Source organism: Pygocentrus nattereri, chromosome 10 (genome assembly GCF_015220715.1).
Source record: "Pygocentrus nattereri isolate fPygNat1 chromosome 10, fPygNat1.pri, whole genome shotgun sequence".
Taxonomy (NCBI): domain Eukaryota; kingdom Metazoa; phylum Chordata; class Actinopteri; order Characiformes; family Serrasalmidae; genus Pygocentrus; species Pygocentrus nattereri.
The window spans coordinates 27,147,638-27,164,794 of NC_051220.1; the positions used below are offsets into that span (position 1 = coordinate 27,147,638).

Below are 17,157 nucleotides of genomic sequence, written 5' to 3' on the forward strand. Positions count from 1 at the left end.
GCAGACCCAAGAGTAGCTGTAACCACCAACAGTATTTTATCTGAATCTTTTAAAATTGAAAGGGGAACGAGACAAGGATGTCCTCTCTCACCTCAGCTTTTCACTTTCGTCATAGGACCCCTAGCTCAGTGGATTAGGATGAACAAAGACCTCAGTTATGACAGAACAACTGGTGCTGTCTTCCCATTTCATTTTTTGGCAGGATAAATGTCTTGAAGATGAATATTCTAGCACGATTTCTCTACCTGTTCCAATCCAAACCAAGCTATCTAGACGCTTCCTTTTTTGCAGATCTCAATAAATTATTCTCCAGGTTTATCTGGAACCATAAGAAACCCAGAGTCAAATTTGCAAATTTAATGAAACCAAGAGACAGAGGTGGAGCTGGTATACCTAACTTTCAGATATATTATTGGGCTGCTCAGGTAAAGAATATGTTCACTTGGTGTAATGAAAGGAGGGAATCTTTATGGCTAATTGTTGAATCTGCTCTTTGTTTGCCTTTACCAATTAAATTCCTGCCATTTATACATGATTTCCATAGGCTACGGTGCCTCTCAGAGAGTTTTGCGGTCTCCGCAAAAAATCTTAAAATCCCCCCGCATCTTTCATTGTTATCGCCAATTGCCTATAATCCTGACCTTCCTCATCAGCTCTTGAATGTAGGATTCTCTAGATGGAGTCGCTCCGAAATCATCCAAATATTGAATTTATTTTCAGGCAGCATTCTGAAACGTTTCTTACAAGATCCCGGAGCAGTTTGGTATTTCTAAATCTGAATTTTTTAAATACCTACAAATTCGACATTTTCTTAAATCCCTGCAAGATGCAGGCAAACTGAGAATAGAGCTGACTGAGATAGAGGAGCTTCTGAATAGGCACTATGACCTGAAAGGACTCATCTCAAAAATATAAAACTTATTGTCTGGTGTATGTACATGCCTTCTACCCTGTCTGACGGGGATGTGGGGGCATCTGGACATGAACATAAGTGACGATGATTGGAAATTTGTTTGGGAAGGCTTACAACCTAGAGTATGCTCAACATCCCTTCAAGAAAAGAATTTATCAGTAAGACTTATTTTACACCAGTTCGCCTCCATAAGATTTCCTCAGATTGCTCAAATCTTTGCTTCAAATGTAAACAGGAAAGAGGTACATATATGCACTGTTTTTGGTCATGTGATAAGATACAATTTTATTGGAAGGGGATTCACCGTGAACTGGAAAAAATACTGAAGTATCGGTTGGTCTTCTCTCCTGCTATGTTTCTTTTAAACCTCAATATGGAATCTGTACTTGATTATAAAACAAAGCATCTGTTTTTTATATTAGTATCTTTGGCCAAGAAATGTATTTTACTTTTGTGGTTAACTCCTCATGTTCCATCTGTTGATCTATGGCTTTCCCAAGTTACAACAGTTCTTCCATTAGAGCAACTGACCTACAACTCAAATCAGAAAATGTATAAGTTCTGGCAAATTTGGCAATTGCTAATGTCTTATCTTGAGGCACGGAATTAATTATACAACCCCTACCCCCCCCCCCCCCCCCTTTTTTTTTCTTAAACTAATTAAAGTATTTTCCCCTCCCTTCCTTACTTTATCATGCCCACTGTTAAGTATGAGTATGTACATTCCAAAGTAATTGTATCTGCAAACCTATATGCAGGGATTGTTTAGAAGTTAGTTGCATTTTCTGCTTCTCACAATCCAAGTAAGCCCAAACAAATTCAGTGATGTTGAGCCCTGGACTCTGGGGAGGTCAGTCCATTGTTCTTAGAACACCAGCAGCTTCATTTGATCTGCAAATTTTCTTCTTTGATTCTTTGAATGTTTCAAGACTGATGCAAGAGTGGAGCTTGGTTTTCTCAGATCTCTCAAAGATGAAAGCTGTAAGTACCGTTTATCTGATGGTGTTTTGGTGGGCTACCAGATCTTGCACAGTTGTTGGGCTCTTTCCCTGTATCTATTTAATGATTTATTGAACTTCAGTTTTTTCCATGTATTTTCTTTTGCTTATTTGCTTTCTTTTTCATTATGCAAATTATATCTAATAATTGCAAAATTTTTCCTGAGAAATAAACTTCTACTTAACAGCTGTTAACAGGTGGTCTCGCAGTACTGCACACAACTGTCTTGTGATGTGTCATATAGATTAGATAATCATCCATTTTTAGGCTACGGTTTTGTTCTGTCTGCAAATGTGTTTATTTTCCAAGTCACTAGCTGTTTGAGCAGTTGTCTTTCTCAGACCATTATACAATGACAGTTGTGGCCCAAGTGCCATATTTCAGACTTCCCAATGGACCCTTTTTAGTGTTCAATATAATACCTCTGTAGCAGGCACGGAGTCTTCATATCTAATTTCACATGTATTCATTTCTGAATTACTAGCCCCATGACCTCTGCTTCTCTGATTCTGGTTCGAGGATCACCCTGACCTCCAAATACTTGCTTAGCACTACCCCTGTCTTGTGATGACCCCATGCCAATAGGTTAGGGTCTACCTAACAGACCTATGCATTACATGTCATCCACAAGAAAGCTTATCTGATTGCTTTCCTCATCACTAGTAGCTGTTTAACTTACATTAGCTGCATGAGCTGTATCTGTTATGCTCATTAAAACCCACGATAACTCATGTACTCTCAAAATAATCTATAAAGCACTTGAAAATTCTCAGCATTGCAGTAACACTGATGCGGTGGTGTGTTAGTGTGTGTTGCGCTGGTCTGAGTGGATCAGACACAGAAGTTCTGCTGGAGTTTTTAACCACTGTGTCCACTCACTGTCCACTCTATTAGACACTCCTAAATTGTCAGTCCATTGTAACAGTTGATCACCCTCGAGTCCTTCATCAGTGGTCCCAGGATGCTGCCCACAGGATGCTGTTGGCTGGATGTTTTTGCTTGGTGGACTATTCTCAGTCCAGCAGTGACACTGAGGTGTTCAAAAACTCCAGCAGCACTGCTGTGTCTGGTCCACTTAGACCAGTGCAACACAACCTAACACACCACCACCACATCAGTGTTACTGCAGAGCTGAAAATGATCCACCACCCACATAATACCTGCTCTGTGAGGGTCTATGAGGGTACTGATCACTGAACAACAGGGTAAAAGGGGGCTAACAAAGTATGCAGAGAAACAGATGGACTACAGTCTGTAGTTGTAGATCTACAAAGTGGGCCTATATAGTAATTAGAGCTGATAAAATGGACAATGAGACTAGAAACAATGAGGTGGTCATAATGTTATGCCTGATTAGTGTATATATACACCTTCTTTGGGGTCTGTTATCACTTACTCCACCCTGCATGTACGTCGTCACCATAAATGCCTTTTAAAATTGTTTTAAGCCAAACTCTTATTATGAAAAAAATGTTTTAGGCCTCAGATAATGTAACTAAATCATGTAATTATATTTATTATATGTATAAATAAATAAATATAATTTATTATATGAACAATTACCTCTTCCAACATTTGGTTCCTATCACCATCACCGCAGACAATTCTGAGATAGTAAGTTTCTTTAGAAGGGAGCATTTCAAATCAAATCACTATGAATTACTTTTTTGTAGATCTTAGTGATCAAGTCAGGGAAACATTTTGAAAAACTGGTGGAATTTCCCATTAAGAATAATGAAGTACATGATGAGATATATACGTGTTGTAAAGATGACAGTCATCTGTCTCTGTTGGTTGTGGTTTTATTGGTATCATCTGTAGATGTGCTCATTAAATGTGCTACGTGCCTCTTCAGCACACACTACAATCATCGTAGTACAATAAGAGTTTTGGCCCAAATAACTTTTTTCTGAATTCTTAAAATACCATTTTTGAATATTAGATAAAATCGCTGTGTAACTGGTGTTCAGTCTTCCTTGACGTCAGTTTTTTTGACGTTGTGACCAAACAGACCTGTGTCTTTGATGCTCACTTGAGCCACATCAAATACTTTGTGTGGTAAAAAATGAAGACCACAAAATTTTCCTGAGAATATTCCAGTGATTTATTAGAGCAAAACTGCCAGCTTAAGCTTTACATAATCATAAGCATTATCCATCCATCCATCCATTTTGTAAGCCGCTTCTCCGTCAGGGTCGCGGGGGGATGCTGGAGCCTATCCCAGCAGTCTTCGGGCGGAAGGCAGGATACACCCTGGACAGGTCGCCAGTCCATCGCAGTAAGCATTATGCATTATTATTTTATTTATTTCACTAATGTATTTTCATGCAGGCATCAAAGCGGAGTTATCTGTTCTTTCAGAACTTCTGCTGGACTTCTGGAAAATCCTGGATGAATTCCAACAGGGTTTTGGAGCTGTAATAATATGAGGGGAAAAGTACAAAGGGTGTTGTATTTTTACTTGGACAGTTACTCAGTAAATACTTAATAGACAGTCACTCAATCTCTTGTAAAACTTACAAACAGTGAGTAATTTGATATGTAATGTACTTTTGTCAGAAGTTTTTTTGTCACTTGCCTGCAAACGCCAATATTAGCGCAGATGGTTCTTGGACTATCTGTAGTTGAAAGCTCCTCAGTCAATACATCCAGGTATCTGTTAACGATGCCCTTACATATATACTTCAGGAAGCCAATACCATTACAGACGTCTCTCAGTTTCTCCTTAATCATTCCCTGCAATAAAGTTTAAACTGTATAAGAATTTTTCAACATATGAAGTACTTTGTGATTTTAGCTATGGGGTCTGATACTTAACACTCACCACAGTTGCATCACTTCTAAGGCTTTGTTTCAGCTTCCCCATGGCCCACTTGCATGCCCAGCATACACCTGGGAATGCTGCTCCAGGCATAGGCAAGTCCTCAGCCTGATCAGCAGCCTGTGTAATAAAAGAGCAAATATAACAAGGATATACCAAGAAAAGGGCCTAAATAACTCTAAGGTGACCAGAACTGGTGGATTTGAATTCAGTATTGGTTCCCACACTTTGAGAAGAAAAGGTACGAAACTGTCAGTAGTACCCCGTTGTCACTGGGGTGGTACACTCAAGGGTACGTCTTCAGTACCTTCAGTTAGGGAACATTAAGTGTACCATATTCTACTTAAATTATATATTTTTAAGATGCATTGACTCCACACACCCTGTCTTCTCTCCAATCTTTTTGATTTACTGTTCTGTTTTAAAGCACTAGGTTATGAAAAGGTACAAATATATACCTTTCTATGGGATAAAGACACAGTTGGACCTTAAAACCACAGCTGTACCTTTGAGATTACATTTACATTGTTTGTACCTTGATGAAAGAAAAATGTACCTGTGCAGTAGCTTTTTATCTGACACTCTAGAGTACAGTTTGATTAGACATGGCATACAATGTACTTAAGTATAAATCAGCTCAAATAAGCAACACTTCACTAGTTATAATCCTTTACTGTCCGTCTTAGTGGCTGCAAAAATAGTAAAAGAGCGTACCAAGCTCTCATGGAGAGGCTCCTCATCAGATTCCACTTTCAGGTATTCCAGGTGCATCGCACAGCCTGGAAAAGCAACACAAACAGGCTACATGTCCTCCTTATTATTTTACAGTGAGTGTAGTCATTTGAGTGGCACACTTCGACTATTTTGTAAAGTAACTTAAAAAGGTTAGTATAGTGGTGTCCAGTCACCTGCAGAGGGCCAGTGTGGTTGCAGATACTCATTCTTTCACCAGCAGGTGCACACTTAATGCCACTTAGTTAATTAAGTACTTTAAATCTGCAAACAATTGCTCCTCCTTTGTTGGAATGAAAAATCTGCAGCCACACTGATCCATTGCGACTGGATATCCTTGGGTTAAAGATGGCTCTTCAAGGGTTTTCTTTAATAAAGAAAATGGCTCTGTGTAGAATCATAAACACTCAATATTCTTCAGACTTTTGGAGAATGTGTTGCATTTAGCTCCATATTGAACCTTTTTACAAAGGGTTGTTATGATATCAAGGTTGCAACAGTAGAAGGACCCTTTTTAGTGTCACACAGAACCTGTTAAATATTGAACCATCTACAGCACATTCTCCATCAATCTGAAGAATGCTGCAAAGAACCCTTTAATCACGCAAAGGGTCCTTTGAGTGTTCATGGTTCTACATAGAATCATTTTCTTTACTAAAGAACGCTTGAGGAACCTCCTTTTAAGTGTGTAGGTATAAGGTCATAATTGTTGATCTTACCCGAGTCTATGAGTAAAAAGGCGATGAGGATGTTTCGAAGCATGGTGGTCCTCAGAAATGGAAAAACTGTATGAATTCTCAAAATCTCACTGTTCCTTCAAGGTTGACTGAGGGTCTTTTATAGTTCTGTCTTAACATCACACTTTTTTATTTCACAAACCACACATAGTGAGAAATTTACATGTTAACAATCATAGATCATAGAACTTGCGAGAACAGTGGTCAGTATTTTTTCAACACACCCACAATTCAACTTGTCACATTACCAACCATTAACATTTAGAGTTAAATATCTAATGTATACACAGTTTGAGATTTTTAGATTATTTTGTCCAACTGTAAGCATCACCCAGTTATTTACCTGTTGTTGCATTATTTGGAAGTGAATATGTTTGCTGCATGACTATATTAAAAAATGGCACAGAATGTAGGCTACATACAACCTATGGCCTGGTTTTGGTGACATGGATTAAACATAGTCTAGGACTAAACTGTAACAGCAATAATGATTTACACTGAGATGCATTTTCAGTCAAGGATTAAGTTTAAACTGGATCCAGAAAACATACAATGTGAATAAAACCCCTTTAGTTCTGTCAGCGCTTGTAGACTATGGCCATTTGGATTTGTCTGCCAAAGTGCTGACTAAACAGGCCGCATCATTACTGAATGCTGTACTACTTGAAGAAACCACTGCTGGATTAAACAAAGCCAGAAATTTCACTATTGAGTGGCAGACATGACCCCCACATGCCACATGACTCCCCTCCTCCTTTTCTTTTTGTACACACTTTAAAATGATGGTTCTTCAAGAGTTCTTCAGTAAAGAAAATGGTTTTATATAGAACAATGACCATGATCTGCATGATTAAAGGTTTCTTTGCGTCATAAAAGCGTTCTTCAGATTGATGGACAATGTGCTGTAGATGGTCCTATGTAGGACCAAAACGGGTTTTTCTGTTTTCATTGTTATAGACGGTTGCTGGATCATCAGAAGTAGAGAGCTCCTCAATTAAAACGTCGAGGGGTTTATTAATCATTTTCTTATACAAATCCTTCAGGAAGCCAATACCATCGCAGACTCAGATCTCAGATGGTACGCAGATTTCAGATCTAAAACAAGAACTTGAGTTTCTTGAATCTTAGAAATATTAAAGTATTGCTTATCTGATGGTGACTGTTTTCCTCTGAAATATCACCTTAATCTATTTAGAATGGCGAAATGGTATGTTGAGATAGTTAAGTAGTGGTGGCAATAGATGAATGAAATGGCAATAGATTTGATATTATATTTAGTGTTGGAGGGTTTCGTGTAATTTTGGGTAAAATATAAACTCCCAGGAGAAAACATTTTAGCCCACTCCTCCACTAACATTGTGCCTGTCCAAGCAGAACACAGCATTGATACTCCCTCATTCCAGGATGTCTGTTTGTGACTTTGATGCAACAGACTTGACAGAACACTGGCACGTTTGACTGACGAGCAAAAACACCAGGCCTCAGTCACAGTTCTCAGTCTGAAACAGCAGGAGAAATGTGTACATAGACACACAGAAACTCAGGCTGAAATGGGCACCCAGATTGTGAAAGAAATTGGTATACGTCTTACCAGGCAGGAATGATGCTACTGTTAAGGTAAGGGGACATAAATAAAGTTTTAGGAAAGAAATACTTGTGACTAATTTTTGTCTGAAGAGCTTATGTTTCTGAAGTACTTGAATAAACGAAAAGGTGGTCTCTGATGATTGCGCAGTACTGTGTCTTGTTTCTACACTCATGAGCCATTTCATCAGTTGCAGCTACCTTGTAGGTTTCTTTGTATGTTTCCATTTACTGACTGCAGCTCATCTGCTCACTACTGATCAGACACTATTTGACTGGTGCAACATTCTCAGCACAGCAGTAATTGACACAGTAGTGGTGTGTAAGTGCCTGTCATGTTAGTATGCATGTATCAGGCACAGCAAGGATGCTGGGTTTTTAGCACTGAGTACACTTACTGGCTACTGTATATATAGATGTACCTTCAGAGAATGTAGTGCATCGATGTGATAAAATAGCCAAGGAGGGCAGATACAAGGAAGTTTTAGCTAATAAATAGGCACCTCACTGAAAGTACGTGTGGTTAGTAATGTGTATACATGCTCTGTGTTCCAGGCTGACTGCTCACTCACACATTTGAGCCTGGCTGCAAATGGACTGACCGATCAGAACATCCGCTCACTCGCCAGGTGAAGTTGTAGGCTTGGTCTGTTACGCTCAGGCTTCCTTCATGCATGTTTAGATATGGTGCATTATTTTTGACTTTATAGCCATCAGTATTACAGATTACATCACAAATTAAAGAAGGAGAAAGAGAGACTTTATTAATGTTATTTTAATAATATTATTGTGTTTTATGTCATTATATAAAATCAGGCACAACAGTTGTTGGGTACAGTTCAGTGAAGCTGAATAATTAATTAATTCATTTATTTATTTATGTTTGTGTATAGAAACAACATTGTATGACAGTGATCAACCAATGGTCTGTGTTTTTTTTTTAGGTGTATACCTCTCTGTCCCTCCCTGGTGTCTTTGGATCTGTCAGCCAATTCTCCTGTGACTTCAGAGGAACTTCACACCCTCCTCGGTGCTCTTAGAGAGGCCCAGCGACCTTTGACTCATCTTAACCTTCAAGGTAACAGCCAGCAGCCAGTTAAGGGGGTTTTCAGGTTGTTTTGGAAGTTGATTTGTGTGTGTTCCTGTGTTTCTCTGTCTTGTTAGATTTTGTGTGTGTGTGTGTGTGTGTGTGTGTGTGTGTGTGTAATTTGTAATAAGTGAAAAATAGAACTGAACAATATATAGATAAATATGGTGTGCAGTGGCCTCTCAAAAAAAAAAAAAAAAAAAAAAAAGATGTTAAATGTTGTTTCACATGCCAGGCTAAATTTATCAAGTCATTTGTCACATACTGTCACAATTGGCCCCTCCCAGTCCTGTCAATGTGCTTTGTGTTTTGAGCTTCCAGGTGCATTTGTGTTTTCCTGTCCAAGTCCTGCCCCCTTGTTTTCTGACTCCACCCCTGATTGTTGCCACCTGTGTTTCAACCTGTGTCCTGTTATCCCTTGTTAGCCCTTGTGTATATAAGCCCCGTGTTTCCCCTGGTCTGTGTTAGTCTTTGTTTGATGTTTGTTTGTTTGATATGTATGTTGATGTATGTATTGTTTGATGTATGACTGTTTGGGATGTTTGTATGTACTGTTTGAGGTTTTACGTTTTGGCATTGTTTGGATTCTGTATTTCTATTTGTCATGTCTGACTTTCGATCTCTCCGTGTTGCCTTCGATAAAAGTTGCTTATCTCAGTGTATGCATCCGCTTCCTCGCTCCCCGGCATTACACATACATGCATCACACACTCAAGCTCACATCTACAAGCATCAGTGTATCATGTTTTGCACTGTGTATATGTTGCATTATCTAATTTGTATATGCACTCTCAAAAAAAAAGCATGACACTGTCACTGTGGCGGTACCCTCAGGGGTACACCCCAGTACCTTTAGTCAGGGAACATAACTGTACCAGAATCCATTGAAATATTTTCTAAACAGTACTTACTCCACACACCCTGTCTGACCTCCAGGCTTTTTATTTTATTGTTTTGACTTTTGGTTATGAAAAGGTACAAATATCTACTTTTCCACTAGGAAAAACTCATGTAAGGTACACCATTGGACCTTAAAACCACGGTTGTACCTTTGAGGGTACACTTACATTGTTTGTACATTGATGACTGAATCATGTACCTGCATACTACATTTATTTCTAACAGAGTGGTGTATCAGTGAAATTAATGCCTTATGAAGAATTCCAACTAGTATATCACTCACTACTATTGCTTCCCCACAAAATACTTCATTACAAAGATTGGCAAGAGCATTTTTACCACTGCAGGTCAATCCACATACCTGTTGTGTTACTCACTTTAATTAAGTTCTATCTACTGGTGCACATGTACATCAGAAATTGCTTAATGAAATTGATATTCTCTATTGCCAAGACTGACACTGCATTTAGGTTCCTGTAATGACAGAGAATAATAGGAATGCAAACTTCATAGATGTGTTTTCCACATTCAAGAAATTTGTTCAGTCTAGCATATGCCTAGAAGTATTGCGGCTCCTGACTGAAATTGTTGAAACTGTTCTGAGTGTAAAGTTTTTTTATCTTTCCAGTGTTTTACTTATATTCCTGTGCAAAGCACTTCACGGGTTTCTTACTAAAATAAAATTGGTACATGAATAAATATTACATGTCTTGTGGTTGCTCAGGTTGCCAGATGTGTGGACCGTGGGATGTTGACTGTTTAGATGGCCTGTCTGAGCCTGTCTATGGAGATTGCACTGAATCTAATTATGTTTGTTTAAGCTGTTTGTAGTTTTATCATGATGGTTCTGGTATACTCCAAAAACTAATCTGCCTATAAGTCATTCCCTCATCACTGTTGAAACAGTGGATAGAAATCACCTAGACAAATAAAATGGATTCTTCAATTTGAGAAGATTAAGCACAAAACCAGATCACAAAGATATAGAAACAGTTCACACATGTGGTCTAACCCATCTTAAGAAAGATGTATTTTTAGATAGTATCACGTGTCAAAAAATGTGCCTCCTGTTTCTCGACCAAATGGCCCAAGTGTCATATTTCAGGCTGCTAAAAGAAATTGGGAGTTAAAACTGGTCTGTTTTAGGTGTTGAGCCTGTTCATTTTCAACAACAGGAAAGAAAACATTTAAGAGAATGTTATACAGAAGCCTCAAAACTAAATATCATTATGCACAGTTGTTGGGCTCTTTCTCTGTATCTATTTAATCATTTATTGAACTCTACTTTTTATGTTTTTTCTTTGCCTGTTTACTTTCTTTTTCATGATACAAATGGCATCTAATCATCTCAGACATTTGTCCTGAAAAATACACATACCTACTTGACAGCTGTTTTGACTGGAGGGCGGTCTCACCCTTTGCACACAAGTGTCTTGTGGTGTGTTATATAGATTAGATAATCGTTCATCTTTAGGCTATGGTTTTGTTTTGTCTGCAAATGTGTTCATTTTCTCAGTCACTGGCTGTTTGAGCATTTGTCTTTCTCAGACCATTAGTCTTCATATGAAATTTCACATGTATTCTTTTCTGAATTACTGGCCCCATGACCTCTGCTTCTCTGATTCTGATTCGAGGATCATTTAGATTTGCTGTGCAGCAAAGTTAGGGTCTATCTAACAGACCTATTCATTACTGTTTCCACCACTAGAAAAAAAAGGTTTAGCCATTTAGTAAGTTAGAACGTTTTCTCATAACTATGAGAAAGTAAGTCACAATTATGAGGTACTAAGTCATAATTATAAGACAATAAGTCATAATCATGAGATGCTAAGTCATAATTATGACAGTCATTACGACATACGAAGACATAATTATGAGTTATTACATCATAATGAGATTAAATCTCATTATTGTAAGATAGTCGTAATTACAATGAAGTAATGCGTAATTATGAGATACTAAATCGTAGTTATACAAAAATGAATCAATCTTTCTAAATTTCTGCATAATGTAATCTTTGAGATGTAAACAAAGTCATTTAGAGTTGTTGCTGTTAAATTTTTAATTAGAACATTTTTTACAGTACTAGTGTCTTTGACAAATATATCATGATGAGACATAGATATACATTTATGTTGTGTTGTAAAGATGACAGTCATCTGTCTCTGTTGGTTGTGGTTTCATTGGTATCGTCTGTAGATGTGCTCATTAAATGTGCTACGTGCCTCTTCAGCACACACTACAATCATCGTAGTACAATAAGAGTTTTGGCCCAAATAACTTTTTTCTGAATTCTTAAAATACCATTTTTGAGTATTAGATAAAATCGCTGTGTAACTGGTGTTCAGTCTTCCTTGACAGTTAAACGTGCATTTTTTTGACGTTGTGACCAAACAGACCTGTGTCTTTGATGCTCACTTGAGCCACATCAAATACTTTGTGTGGTAAAAAATGAAGACCACAAAATTTTACTGAGAATATTCCAGTGATTTATTAGAGTAAACCTGCCAGCTTAAGCTTTACATAATGATAAGCATTATGCATTATTATTTTATTTATTTCACTAATGTATTTTCATGCAGGCATCAAAGCGGAGTTATCTGTTCTTTCAGAACTTCTGCTGGACTTCTGGAAAATCCTGGATGAATTCCAACAGTGTTTTGGAGCTGTAATAATATGAGGGGAAAAGTACAAAGGGAGTTGTATTTTTACTTGGACAGTTACTCAGTAAATACTTAATAGACAGTCACTCAATCTCTTGTAAAACTTACAAACAGTGAGTAATTTGATGTGTAATGTACTTTTGTCAGAGGTTTTTTTGTCACTCGCCTGCAAATGCCAATATTAGCGCAGATGGTTGCTGGATCATCTGTAGTTGAAAGCTCCTCAGTCAATACATCCAGGTATCTGTTAACGATGCCCCTACATATAGACTTCAGGAAGCCAATACTATTACAGACACCTCTCAGTTTCTCCTTAATCATTCCCTGCAATAAAGTTTAAACTGTATAAGAATTTTTCAACATATAGTAAGTATACGTACTTTGTGATTTTAGCTATGGGGTCTGATACTTAACACTCACCACACTTGCATCACTGCTAAGGCTTTGTTTCAGCTTCCCCATGGCCCACTTGCATGCCCAGCATTTACCTGGGAATACTGCTCCAGGCATAGGCATGTCCTCAGCCTGATCAGCAGCCTGTGTAATAAAAGAGCAGATATAACAAGGATATAACAAAAAAAGGGCCTAAATAACTCCTCTGTTTGGATAAGGTGACCAGAACTGGTGGATTTGAATTCAGTATTGGTTCCTACACTCTGAAAAGGTACAAAACTATCAGTAGTTCCCCATTGTCACGGGGTGCTCCTTCAAGGGTACGTCTTCAGTACCTTCAGTTAGAGAAACATAACTGTACTATTATCTATTAAAATCATATTTTAAAATGTATTGACTCAACATACCCAATCTTTTTATTTCCCTGTTCTGCTTTAAAACAAATATCTACCTTTCTTTGGGATAAACTATGGAAAATGACACAGTTGGGCCTTAAAATCATTGTTGTGCCTTTGAGATTACATTTACATTGTTTGTACCTTGACGAAAGAAAAATGTACCTGTGCAGTAGCTTTTTATCTGACACTCTAGAGTACAGTTTGATTAGACATGGCATACAATGTACTTAAGTATAAATCAGCTCAAATAAGCAACACTTTACTAGTTATAATGCTTTACTGTCCGTCTTAGTGGCTGCAAAAATAGTAAAAGAGCGTACCAAGCTCTCATGGAGAGGCTCCTCATCAGATTCCACTTTCAGGTATTCCAGGTGCATCGCACAGCCTGGAAAAGCAACACAAACAGGCTACGTGTCCTCCTTATTATTTTACAGTGAGTGTAGTCATTTGAGTGGCACACTTCGACTATTTTGTAAAGTAACTTAAAAAGTAAGTAAGTAAATTTTATTTATATAGCATATTTAATACCATTGCTTCACAATAAAACAAAAAAGGATTCCCACCTTCCAAACACCACTACCATACATTCACACAACAGTGCAAAGACTTCAGGCCACAGATCAACAAGCGCTGAATGTCAATTGATAAAAATGTGTTTTAAGCTTTGCTTTAAAAACAGTCACAGATGATGCATGCCTGATGTCACTTGGAAGGCCATTCCAAAGTCTTGTGCAGCAACAGCAAAAGCACGGTCCCCTTTTTATTTAAAACGAGACTGAGGAACAGTTAAAAGTGAGGCAGAGCTTAAAGATCTTAAAGGCGGCACATATATACAAAGCATGTCCTCGACATATGCAGGTGCCTGACCATTCAAAGCTTTAAAACCATCAATGCCATTTTATATTGGATTCTGTAACACACTGGGAGCCAAACTTGGAGTAATGTGCTCTCTTTTCTTTGTACCAGTTAACATTCTGGCTGCAGCATTTTGAAGTAGTTGTAAACGAGCCAGAGATGCTTCATTAATTCCAAAATACAGTGCATTACAGTAATCCAATCTAGATGTCACAAAGGCATGAATGACTTTTTCCAAATCTGAAGCATTAAGAAATAATTCTAACCTGGCGATTGTCCTTAGCTGAAACAGGCCTAAAAAGGTTAGTATAGGGGTGTCCAATCACCTGCAGAGGGCTGGTGTGGCTGCAGATTCTCATTCTTTAACCAGCAGGTGCACACTTAATGCCACTTAGTTAATTAACTGCTTGCTTTGTTTGAATGAAAAACCTGCAGCCACACTGACCCACTGCGGATAAGACTGGATACCCCTGGTTTCATAAACAGGTCATAATTACTGATCTTACCTGAGTCTATGAGTAAAAAGGTGATGAGGATGTTTCGAAGCATGGTGGTCCTCAGAAATGGAATAACTGTATGAATTCTCAAAATCTCACTGTTCCTTCAAGGTTGACTGAGGGTCTTTTATAGTTCTGTCTTAACTTCACACTTTTTATTTCAAAGCCACAAACCACACATAGTGAGAAACTCAGGTGCGAATGATCATATATGCAGAACTTCTGAGAACAAGGATCAGTATTTTTAAATGCACCACAAATAAACTTGTTACATTACCAAGCATTAGCATTAGCACAACATTAGCACAGAATGTATGTATGTATGTCTACATACAACCTATGGCCTGGTTTTGGTGACATGGATTAAACATAGTCTAGGACTAAACTGTAACATCAATAATGATTTACACTGAGATGCATTTTCAGTCAAGGATTAAGTTTAAACTGGATCCAGAAAACATACAATGTGAATAAAACCCCTTTAGTTCTGTCAGCGCTTGTAGACTATGGCCATTTGGATTTGTCTGCCAAAGTGCTGACTAAACAGACCGCATCATTACTGAATGCTGTACTACTTGAAGAAACCACTGCTGGATTAAACAAAGCCAGAAATTTCACTATTGAGTGGCAGACATGACCCCCACATGCCACATGACTCCCCTCCTCCTTTTCTTTTTGTACACACTTTAAAATTATGGTTCTTCAAGAGTTCTTCAGTAAAGAAAATGGTTTTATATAGAACAATGACCATGATCTGCATGATTAAAGGTTTCTTTGCGTCATAAAAGCGTTCTTCAGATTGATGGACAATGTGTAGATGGTTCTATGTAGCTTCAAAAAGGTTTCTTCTATTCTTATGACGTCCGGCTTGTTTTTACCCTTTTCATGCAAATGGTTCTTTGAGTGTTCATGGTTCTAAGGAACCCTTGAAGAAGTGTTGTTATAAAGTAAAAAAACAGAAACTACAATCACAAAAATTAAATATGCTTCATGCCTCTTTATTTATGTTCAGCCACTGACTATATGAACATTTCTTTTCTATACATCAAACTGAGATAAGAGCTTTGCCCCAAGTGTAAGAAGTTAAGTTGCTATGTAACAGACATTTGGTCTAACTTTAAAGATGCAGATTCCTTTAGTGAAGAAATGATGAAGAAAGCAAAGAACAGTTTTCACTATTATTACATAATGCAGTTCTCATGATGAAGTTCAGAGCTTCTCTAGGACTTCCGGAAAAGCTTGGATGAGTTGCAGCATGGGTTTCGATCTGAAACATTTGGGGGAAGGAGGAGGTTACCAGTAATGCTTTAGACTTAAGTCTCTTTCATAACTTGTGCTGAGTAATGCTGAGTAATATGATTGATACCCTGTGTGATGCATGCCGTCAGTTATAGGTTTTATTTGTATAACTCACTTGCAAGCGCCAATGTTAGCACAGACAGTTGCTGGATCATCAGAAGTAGAGAGCTCCTCAATCAAAACGCCGAGGGATTTATTAATCATTTTCTTACACAAATCCTTCAGGAAGCCAATACCATCGCAGACTCTGAGCAATTTCTGTTTTATTTCTTCCTGTGGTAAAGCCAGATAAGAATTGCTTAAAGATACAACATACTTTTTGTTTTAGCTATGCAGTGTGATCATAAACACTCACCGCCTTTGCCTTGTCACCGAGGTGTTTTTTCACTTTCTTCACAGCCCACTTACATGCCCAGCACTGACCTGGGAGCATTGCCCCAGGTATAGGCATATCCTCAGCCTGACCAACAGCCTGAGCAATAAGATAGCAAATATCACAACAAAGAAGGCCTAAATAAAGCTCCTCTATCTGCATATGGTGACCAAAACTGTTGGATATTAATCTAATATTGAGAACACTGTGGTTCCTAGCATACATTTCTTCGATTTAGTTAAGCATACATAGTACTGAAGCATAAACCAGTTCAAACAGACAATATTTTGCTAGTTATGATGCTTTACTGACAATTTGACAATCCTAGTGGTTGTAAAAATACATCAATAAAAAGCTTACCAAACTCGTATCAACCTGCTCCTCATCAGAATCCACTTTCAGGTATTCCAGGTGCATTGCACAAGCTGGAAAACAGAAAGGGACAACATAATGTCCTTTCAAAATAGACCAAGTATACGCTATATGTGTCATGAGACAATAATATGGTAGTAATTTCACATAATAACCATGTAAAATAAAAGGTTTGCTGTAGGTATAAAGTCAAAACTGCTTCACCTACCTGTGCCTATGAGCAAAAAGGCGAGGAGGATGTTTCGGAGCATAGTGGTTGTCAGAAGTAGGAGATGTGAATGAATTCTTCAAAGCTGGTGCTTCTTCAAGGTGTCTCGGGGTCTTTTATAGCTGTTGTAACCTCACAGGTTTTTCCATTCCATAACCACAAACCATGAGTAGTTCATGGGTCATGGTGTGCATGATGCAGTCAGATTAATGCTCAGAATTTATCAACACACCTTTTTTGATTGGTCATGGTATATTTAGTGATAAAAGTCAAATTTGGCTGATTTCATTTATATTTAACTACAGTAGACCATCAGTCTGAGCTGC

The 17,157-nt window shown here is 38.0% G+C and overlaps 2 protein-coding genes across 2 annotated transcripts; both read right to left on the bottom strand.

The window, feature by feature from the left end:
• Window positions 1-4,150: 4,150 nt before the first annotated feature.
• Window positions 4,151-6,286, bottom strand: LOC108428609 (antimicrobial peptide NK-lysin-like). The gene is made up of 5 exons (XM_017699712.1): window positions 6,185-6,286; window positions 5,448-5,512; window positions 4,737-4,853; window positions 4,491-4,648; window positions 4,151-4,327 (listed from the first exon to the last, which is right to left on the bottom strand). Exons 1-5 carry the CDS (start codon window positions 6,225-6,227, stop codon window positions 4,270-4,272), a joined length of 441 nt encoding a protein of 146 aa, XP_017555201.1. The 5' UTR covers window positions 6,228-6,286; the 3' UTR covers window positions 4,151-4,269.
• Window positions 6,287-15,556: 9,270 nt separating this feature from the next.
• On the bottom strand, window positions 15,557-16,954 carry LOC108428610 (antimicrobial peptide NK-lysin-like). The gene is made up of 5 exons (XM_017699713.2): window positions 16,832-16,954; window positions 16,612-16,676; window positions 16,234-16,350; window positions 15,994-16,151; window positions 15,557-15,846 (listed from the first exon to the last, which is right to left on the bottom strand). Exons 1-5 carry the CDS (start codon window positions 16,872-16,874, stop codon window positions 15,789-15,791), a joined length of 441 nt encoding a protein of 146 aa, XP_017555202.1. The 5' UTR covers window positions 16,875-16,954; the 3' UTR covers window positions 15,557-15,788.
• Between the last annotated feature and the right edge of the window lie 203 nt (window positions 16,955-17,157).

Bases quoted from the DNA above. Each gene is read 5' to 3' on its own strand.
- LOC108428609 (XM_017699712.1), bottom strand. From the start codon at position 6,227: ATGCTTCGAAACATCCTCATCGCCTTTTTACTCATAGACTCGG. The intron at 5,513-6,184 runs GTAAGATCAACA...TTGCTTTTCCAG, and splicing joins CTTTTTACTCATAGACTCGG to GCTGTGCGATGCACCTGGAA. The intron at 4,854-5,447 runs GTACGCTCTTTT...TTTATTACACAG, and splicing joins AGCCTCTCCATGAGAGCTTG to GCTGCTGATCAGGCTGAGGA.
- LOC108428610 (XM_017699713.2), bottom strand. From the start codon at position 16,874: ATGCTCCGAAACATCCTCCTCGCCTTTTTGCTCATAGGCACAG. The intron at 16,152-16,233 runs GTGAGTGTTTAT...GCTTTACCACAG, and splicing joins TCGGTGACAAGGCAAAGGCG to GAAGAAATAAAACAGAAATT. The intron at 15,847-15,993 runs GTGAGTTATACA...CAAATGTTTCAG, and splicing joins GCTAACATTGGCGCTTGCAA to ATCGAAACCCATGCTGCAAC.